At 42.5% G+C, this 9,348-nt stretch overlaps 1 protein-coding gene across 1 annotated transcript; it reads left to right on the forward strand.

The window, feature by feature from the left end:
- The first annotated feature begins 4,098 nt into the window (after positions 1–4,098).
- Positions 4,099–5,930, forward strand: LOC143689453 (GPI-N-acetylgalactosamine transferase PGAP4-like). Its single transcript, XM_077167805.1, is given in 4 exon segments — positions 4,099–4,791; positions 5,442–5,535; positions 5,538–5,664; positions 5,666–5,930. Coding segments are annotated over 4 exon segments (1,179 nt in total).
- Positions 5,931–9,348: the final 3,418 nt, after the last annotated feature.

Raw genomic sequence — 9,348 nt, forward strand, 5'->3', positions numbered from 1 at the left:
TTTTTAAAATATGAATAGGAGCCAAACTCATGGCTAGTTTCCAAACCACTGCCTGTCGAGAATTTAAGCCAACAAAAGAAGATGGGGCTACCATTCCCACTCTCCGTCACAAGACTTTACCTGTAGTACTGGTATAAATCTCATAGAATAATCATTCAGACTAAACAAAGGTAACCTAACAGAATACCTTGAGTCAGAACTACAATCCCGAACTGCACACCCGGTTGGGGACCAAACTGCCACAGGAACCATCAATGAGCACTGACCCCCATTTGGTATGGCACCTTTCTCACTGAATACTTTCTGACTCAGGTGTACATGAATCCCTATATAAAGGCAGCCCATCAAGAACAAGCCCAGAAACCAATCTTTCTTTATCCTGCTCTGCCAAAGGCACAGCAAAGAAGCAATTTTTAAAATCTATCATAATAAATCAGTTCTTAGAAATTACAACTGGTGTGGGCAAGCCAGGCTGCAATGACTCCATAGGCTGAACCACAGTATCAACTTTTATCAAATCAGTCAACATTCTCCATTTTCCTGACCTCCCTCCTGCAATAAATATTGGAGAATTCCAAGAACCACGAGACTCCTCTAAATATCCTGCTCCAAACTGTTCCCAAATCAACCGAGTCAGAGCCTCAAACCTCTCTACAGATAAGGACCACTGCTCAACCCAAAAAGGCCCGCCTGTAGTATTTGTAGTGGATGTCCCTGGAGCATCTCCTCACTTTATGCTTTAAGAGTTCCCTTATTAGATCCCTGTTTGGGCACCAATTGCCGAGTCCGGCTCAAGCAACTGTCGAAACAGGGTAAGAAGTGGTAGTGGGAGATTGAGAAGAAACACAACTTAGAGTTTAAGACAAAGCATGAGCCAGGTAGTTCATTGCTTGACTGAACACAATAACCAAATAGAAACAGGAATATTTTCCCCGTCGTATATTCACTGCAAAGCCTTCATAACGAATTTCCATTACTTAAGATTTAAAACATTATGGCCTTAAGGCTGAAACCAACAACAGTGTTTTTGAATGAGATCAAATAAGCTTACTAATTCAGATGTTTTAACAGGCACCCCAGTAGCTTTAACACACACACATACTCCTCCAGCCACCTATTATGATTACCCGTTACCCTGATGATCCAAGGAAAATGCTTACTTTACCAATATGACTCGAGTCCTCTTCTATCAGCTGGACACACGTGCCTCTAATGAGACTTTTCCTTGGTTCCTTAATATTGATTTGGAGTCTTCTTCTTCGAGCCCCACATTTGGGTGCCAAATGTTGCTTCCTGTAGAAACGGAGCTCGAAGGATATTAAGGAATGATGAGGAAGGAAGGAAGGAAGGAAGGAGGGAAGGAGGGAGGGAGGGAGGGAGGGAGGGAGGGAGGGAGGGAAGGAAGGAAGGAAGGAAGGAAGGAAGGAAGGAAGAAAGAAAGAAAGAAAGAAAGAAAGACAGACACAGATGGGCTCAGGGGGTCTGAAGTCTGTCTGAAGTAAACTCAAGCTTCAGACCCCCTGAGCCCATCTGTGTCTTTCTTTCTTTCTTTCTTTCTTTCTTTCTTTCTTTCTTTCTTCCTTTCTTTCTTTCTCATCATTCCTTAATATCCTTCGAGCTCCGTTTCTACAGGAAGCAACAGAGAGAAAGTGCCTGCAGAGAGGAGCGTCAATAAGCAGTGAGTCCTTCACCTGCAGAAATCCTGCAAGGCTCTGCTCCTGGCAGTGCCAGGGTCCAGGAGAGAGGGACGAGAGCTGTGGGAGCAGAGCCCCATGCAGGCCAAAAGGGGACGCATTGTCCCTAGAGAATGTAAAACTAACATTGAAGCCAATTGCTTTGAATTACGACCCTGCACTAGCAATTCTAAACAATGTCAGTAATAAAATACACCTTGCAAAAAATCTTTTGTTGGTTCAAGTCCTAATAACTGCTCTGGTCATTGTTGAGTTTTAAGCATATGTATGTGTATGTATATGCATATGTGTGCAATGTGCGTATGCGTTTAAAAACTCAACAGTTACTTCTAGATTCTGAGACACTGGTATTTCCCTGAAACTTTGAGTAACTCTGTGACACCTGAGACCCAGAAATGGAGTGCTGCAGCCCTGCAAGTTAGCATAGCTATATATAATAACAGTTAAAGTAACCGAAAAAGAGCTCAGGCCTCAATTAGAGTTTAAAACAAAGCCAATCTGGCTGGGTCTAAGGTAAATTAGAATACAGGGTAAAAGATGATAGTGCATGCACTCTAGAGCTTCCCCTGCTGTATGAGACCAAAGGCAGAGAGGTTTACTGTGTCCAGAACCTAAACTTTCCACAACACATAATCTAAATCAACCTCTCTGGACAGCTCATTTAAACAACCAAAATCCTTGAGTCCAGAATATGAATGAGGCCTTCTAATTCTGCAAAGCTTAATATAACACTGGGGTACATCTCAGATTATAGTGGGCTGATAACTAAAAAGCACTGGTAGAGTCCCTTCAGTGTCCAAAGTGGGGGTGGAATAATGAACATGGAACTAATGAACTTTCCACCTGGAAACCCCAGACACCCTATCAACCATTGAGGACTCCCAAGAAAATAGGCCAAGTTCTGGATTTTGAGGCTTGCCCTTATGAAGCTTATTTCTGTAGGGAAGAAGCTGAGGCTACCTATAACAAGGCATAAAAGTTGCTTCCAGGAAGTCTCTTTGTTGCTTAGATGTGGCCTCTCTCTAAGCCCAACTCTGCAAGGAATCTGCACTCCATGGGACAAGCCATCCAGGGGTGAAAATCCTCTGACAATGTGGGGCATGGCTCCTGGGGATGGGTCTGGCTTTAGCACCATGGGATTGGCAATGCCTTCTGGACCAAAAAGGGGAAAAGAGGTGTAATAAAATAAAGCATCCATGGCTAAGAGAGTACAAATGGAGTCAAGAAGCTATTCTGGAGGCTTTTGCAAGCTTCTGTTAGATAGTGCTAATTGCCATGGTTTGCTAAAACCCAATGAACATCACTTCTGTTGACTCTTGAGAACACCTAGGGCTTGCATTGAGACTCTATAAATGTTTCATGCACTAGGTTTGCCTTCCTAGAACATATGATTCCCAGAGGGTTCCTAGGTCAGATAAATCCTGAAACTCAGAGGGACCAGCCTCTCCAAGGTTGTCAACTGGTTTCTTCCCCTATCCTTTAGTGTTGACACTTCTCAATGTGAAAAAGTCAGAACGGGCACTACCCAAAGATCCCTATAGATTAGAAGAAGGATTAAAGGAGAAGGTGGAGATATAACAGAGAAAATGGGATTTCACAAATGAGTATAACTGCTGAATCACTACAGTAATATTCCTTCTAGCCCCCAGTGTTTTGGAGCAGCTAGAAGGAAAAATCTGAGATGGTGGAAAGGTATAGCCCATGATAAACTCTGGGATCTGTTGTTTAACTACTTGCTGAAGTCTGCTTTGAAAATTATTGCTTTTTTTCTTTCTTTGCTTTGTATATATGTTATATTTTACAATAAAAACATTAAAAAAACTCAACAGTATCCACAACAATATGTTATATATTATATATTTATAATTATATAATGAAATTATATATGTTTGCAATTTTAAATTGGCACATTTTTATTCCTTACTCTTCAATAAGTCTTGCATTCTGCAAGGAAGTTAATTCAGAGAACTCCCACTTACACAATAGTGCCTGACATTCAGACTCTGCTATGTCTGTCCTTTTCAAGAGTAAGTTTGTGTCAGAATTGTCCCAGCTCACTTTTGTGCTTAGTTCCTGTTTCCAACCCCTGTGGCATTGCACAGTCCTACATTTAAACAATAGATTTGAAGTAAACAATGATACAGTGATTGTAAAGACAAAGCAAGAGAACATGAGTTACTTCAATTCTGCCATTCTCTGTGACCGCTTAACGGTTTTTGCATTTAAAATGAAATGGAGTGTAGAGGTGAAGAGGCCAGGGGCAGGCAATAGCGCCTCCTTGGAGATGAGGCACCTACCAGAACTGAGCTGACCACCCGTGCCAGCTAGGTTTTGTGTGTGATGATTTGGGCCAGAGTTCCACGATGGTTTGTTTTGGGACAAGACATGATCAGAAGTGGACCTCATGAGCACCCCCACATCCCCAGCTCCCATGCTCCTCCAGAGGCTCCTGGGGCAGCACTGCCACCAGCTCTTCATCCTAACAGCAGTGACGTTTGGCCTGCTGGCCCCTCTGGCCTGTCACTGCCTCCTGCATTCTTACTTCTACCAGTGCCATTGGTGTCTGAACCAAATGAGCCAAGAATTCCTGCAGCAGTGTTTGAAGGAAGGTGAGGCTGGCCTCCATGATTCTGAGGCACTCCCCTCTGCCAATGACTCAGTGCCCACTGTCTGGCACGCCACACCCCACCCCTGGCTGGTCATCACCATCATCACTGTGGACAGGCAGCCTGGCTTCCACTATGTCTGGCAGGTGGTGTCCCAGTTCCATGGGTTACTTCAGCAGCACAGCCCCCAGTGTGAGGACCACCAACTCTTCTTGTGCAACATGGAGCAGAACTTGTGCCATTCCAATGCCAAGCTGCTGTCCAAGTACGTTCCCATGGCCAACCACTATCAGGGCAGTGTGGATGATTATGGAGATGACCCTTCCACCAACTCCTTTGAGAAAGAGAAGCAGAACTATGGCTGTTGCCTGGAGTCATCACTGCAGACCTACAACTCAGACTACGTCCTGATGTGGGAAGACAACACTGTCCCTGAGGAGCAGATCTTCCTCACCTTGGAGCACCTTTTGTGCACTTGCTTCTCTGAGCCTGTTTTAGTTTGCTAGCTACTGGTATGCAATATACCAGAAACCGAATGGCTTTTAAAGAGGGGAATTTAACAAGTTGCTAGTTTACAGTTCTAAGGCTGAGAAAATGTCCCAATTAGAACAAGTCTATAGAAATGTCCAATCTAAGGCATCCAGGGAAAGATACTTTGGTTAAAGAAGGCCAGTGAAGTTCAGGGTTTCTCTCTCAAGTCGAAGGGCACATGGTGAACACGGTCAGGGTTTCTCTCTCAAGTGGGAAGGCATGTGGCAAACACAGCATCATCTGCTAGCTTTCTCTCCTGGCTTCCTGTTTCATGAAGCTCCTCAGGAGATATTTTTCTTCTTCATCTCCAAAGGTCGCTGGCTGGTGGACTCTTTGCATCTCATGGCTATGCCATTCTGCTCTCTCAGAATCTCAAGCTTTCTCCAGAATGTTTCCTCTTTTATAGGATTCCAGTAAGCTTATCAAGACCCCTAATCCAGTTTAATAACCACTCTTGATTGAGTCATATCTCCAGGGAGATGATCTAATTACAGATTCAAACATACAATATTGAATAGGGATTAGAAGAAACAGCTGCCTTTACAAAATGGGATTAGGATTAAAACATGGCTTTTCTAGGGTACACACATCTTTTCAAACCAGCACAGAGCCACACCTCAGAGATGCCCTTTATCTGAAGTTCTATCATCCTGAGAGGCTCCAGCACTACATCAACCCAGAGCCCACATGGATCCTGGAGTGGGTCCTGTGAGCATGTTGCTGGGGCCCCTACCCACCTGGATGTACATGCAGTTTGCCAGCCGCCCAGTCTTTAGCTGGCCCGTCAAGTTCTTCTTCTCCCTATACAGCATGGGGCTTGTGGAGCTGGTGCCTCTACTTCCTGGAACTACAGCAGCTGGGTCCTTCCCTATACAGTGTGGCCCCTGCCTCCGAGGGCTGCACACCAGCCATGCTCATCCCTGCCCCTGCAGCCCGCTGGGCCCTCACCAACCTGTCACAGGGGTACTGCCACAATGGCTTTGGCCAGGGCACAGTGCTCTATTCGCTGTTGAGGGCTAAGGTGGGTGGGCCCAACCTCCTGAAGCACATCAGGCTGTTCTCCAGCCTCCACTACAACTTTCATCCCCATCTGCTCTAATGTGTCAAGAAAGGCCTTTCCAAAATTGGCCACTCCTTCCAGACTCCAATAGGAAGCTTTGTATTTGGGCACTTCAGCTGGCTGATATCTAATTGTTTAATGTTGCCTGGGATATAGGCAGTGGGATAGCTGAGGTGCATAGAAGTCAAGGACCTTGGCTTTAGTTCCCCACCCCTACTCTCGCCCCATCCCCACCCCCAGCAGGAGCAGCTGGTCCAGACCTCTCTCCCCAACACACAGCCACACTGCCTCATACAGTCTGACCCACCCAACAAGGGTACAATTAAATACCAGTTATAGCCACCAATTGTTTTGAGCTCTGCTTTATGGTAGAGCTTATGTCTGCCAAAAATCTTGTGCACAGCAATGACTGTTTTAGGATGTTAAGGGTAGTATCTGGTAAAAGGTAGGATCCTTTTGAGTTGATTTATTTCCCAGAGTATCAGAACGGATGTTGAAGATGTGTCCAAAGAGGTAATTTCATGTTGATAAATTTCATTCGTTTCATTGACCTGCTGTAATAAAAAAAACTATGAGGTACCCAGCATCTTGAACGCATCTTGACCTGGCCTCTGTTGTTGTCATTTTCTTTTATGAGAACACCAAGGCAAACAGAATTTGGAAGTGCCTTCTGAACCACCAAAGTTGGACAGCCTATGTTTGGTGGTGATTTAATATTGAATTTTTCTCTCATTTGCCAGTTCTTCAGAAATTGATGTTTCAGCATGATAGAGAGTGGGTAAGCACTTTGGTTACAGCATATCCCTTTCCCTAACTTTGTTGTCTAACAGTTCACCTCTGTTTCTTTTTATCACAGGTAGCATGATATTATAGAGGAAGGAGCCTAGATTGGGAAGTCAGGAAACCTGAATTTTAACTTCAGGTTTGCCTTGTCCTAGAGGGCAAGTCATATGGCTGTTCTGGTTCTCAGTTTCTTCACCTGTAAAATGGGGACAGTAACACTAACCTTTGAGAGTTGCCTTGAGTATTAACTGAGAGAATGTCCTTAAAACACTTAGTGCTTCACCTATTGAGGATAACATGGCAAATGTTGGTTTTTCTCTCTCTTGTAATGAGCACATAAAACTTCAAGTGTATGTTATAAAAAGATGTTAGTGATGAGATGGGACACAGGGCTGACACTTCTGCAGTAGCTCTTCCAGACCAAACACTGCTAAAATAAAGATTGACTTTTCATTGTGACTTCTGAAGGATAGGCAGCTCCATTTCCATCTAGCCCCACCTTCACAACATGCTAAAAATAAGAATTGCTCATTCAAACAAGATATGATCTGAGGTTCTTCTTAAGCTTCTTCCAAGACTAGCAGAGCACCTGAAAGTTACTTTCTTCAAAGTCACAGGTAAATGTCCTGTAATGACTCTTATCAAATCAGTGACCAGCAAGTCCCTTTATGAGATTGGATGATTCTATTAGAAAGTTCATGCAATTGTCTAGTTTTTTCAATGCCACATCTTCCATTTGCTTTTAAATTTTCACAGTGAGCTCCTATCTTAGAATCTACTGAGGAACACTGAGGGAGTTTAAATGGGAGGTTTAATCACCCATGTTTTACAGATGGAGAAACACAGATCCAAGGAAGTTAACTGGCTCCTTTGGGTTCACACGGCTGAATGATGACAGGGCCCGGACTGGTGAATAGCTCTTCTGGCAGACAGCTTCTGCTTTTTTTTTCTTAACCAAGTTAATTTTGTAAATATCTTTGTGGTCAAGGTCTCCTTCGTGGATTCTAATTGTAAACTGTATTAAATATTCTCTCTGTAAGCTAAGATGGTAGAAACTCATTGTTGTGTTGGTCTTGGGGAAAAAATGAATCTAAATCTGTTTTGTTGTTACAGGGAGCTGTTCTGCATTCCTCAGCAATGTCTGAAGTGATCCCAGCTACTAGATGATTTGGCAAGATATCCAGATCATACTTCCACTCCTTCGTTCCTTATCTCCAGTAACTGCCCCTACCACCCCCCACCCCCAAGGTGTTAGAACTGAGCTTCTTAGATTTTGTTACCTTTATGATCAGCTGTCCTTCCTAAAGGTGTTTTGACCAATGACAGGAGAGCCATGTCTAAGCCAGCTGGGCCCTAGATAGGGAATCATTGCTGGTTTAGATTCCTTTCCTTTCTAATTCTATTTTTTATGACTGTCTGTGGCTGTCTCCTACTCTTGTTCCTTCCCTCTTGGTGGCTAAAGTCATTTTTTCCTTGTTCCATTTCTCTACGTAGACCCTAAGATGTCTCCCTCACTTTTTAAAAGTTGGGTCTACCATCATTTGACATCGTCTCTAGATGCAGGCTCAATTCTGCCCTTTCTCTTCCCCCTTCTCCCTTTTGTCCCTTATTCCTAGAGGGTAATTTGTGTATGTTGTCCTGGATAGCTGAGAGCTTTAGACAAAGCTGAAGCCTCTCATTTAATCTAAACAAGGGGACTGGAGGAAAACTAAGGTCCCCTTCCCATATGAAGGACAGAGGCTCTCAGGAGGGAGCAGTTCTGAGAAACTAGAGAAAGCTCTAGCAGTTCTGATCACTTTTCTCAGTTTAAATTATAGTCATACCTGAGACTTTCCTTACTGTAACTGGCTGTTTTTTCATAGACATCAGTTCAAGTAAAAGCACTCACTCCACTGAGGTGTCCTGCAGGAAGAAAAAAATTTAATAGATTGTGAACTGCAAGATGTGATATTTTTGTTTGGTAAGTGCAACTTTTATTCACGCATGAAATAGTTTGCTAATTTTAAATATATTTAATATTTAAAATGTACTCTTAATTGTTAATTGTCTTTAAACTAGAGAATAATTTTAAAACATTATTTCAGAGATACAATTCAGTAGTATTTGTATTGTGTGTGTATGTGAACTTATATGGGGTTATTTGTTGCAAAACTTTTTGCAAATAGTCACATTCAGACTTAAAGAATGTACATTAAAGCATCAAGCTTTAAAATTAGTCCTTAAGGTTCTATGCACAAAATATACAGAGATCAGTAACTATGAAACAACATAATGTGAGAAAATTGACGTTACATGGAAAAAATAATCAAAATCAAAGGCAATGCAAAGAAAAATTATAAAAGTGACTGGTCATATATTACCAGAAGAAATCACAAGGAAGTATTTAAATATCTTGAGCATATTCACCAAGAATTAAACACCTGTCCCAAGATAAAAATTAAATAATGTCAGTTTCACTATGATTCCGTATCCTCTGATTTTTGCAGAAGAAAAACTTCAGAAGTTTTTGCAAATATAACTGATGTTTTTTTTGTATGCTGTATGGTGGGGTCGCATTTCATTATTTTTTGATATGAGAATCCAAAATTTTTCTATATGAGAATCATTATTGCAGCAGCATTTGTTGAATTGTTTGTTTGGTTTTTGTTTGTTTTGGTTGTTTGTTTTTGGGGAA

The sequence above is a fragment of the Tamandua tetradactyla genome, chromosome 7 (assembly GCF_023851605.1).
Source record: "Tamandua tetradactyla isolate mTamTet1 chromosome 7, mTamTet1.pri, whole genome shotgun sequence".
In the NCBI taxonomy this organism is placed as follows: domain Eukaryota; kingdom Metazoa; phylum Chordata; class Mammalia; order Pilosa; family Myrmecophagidae; genus Tamandua; species Tamandua tetradactyla.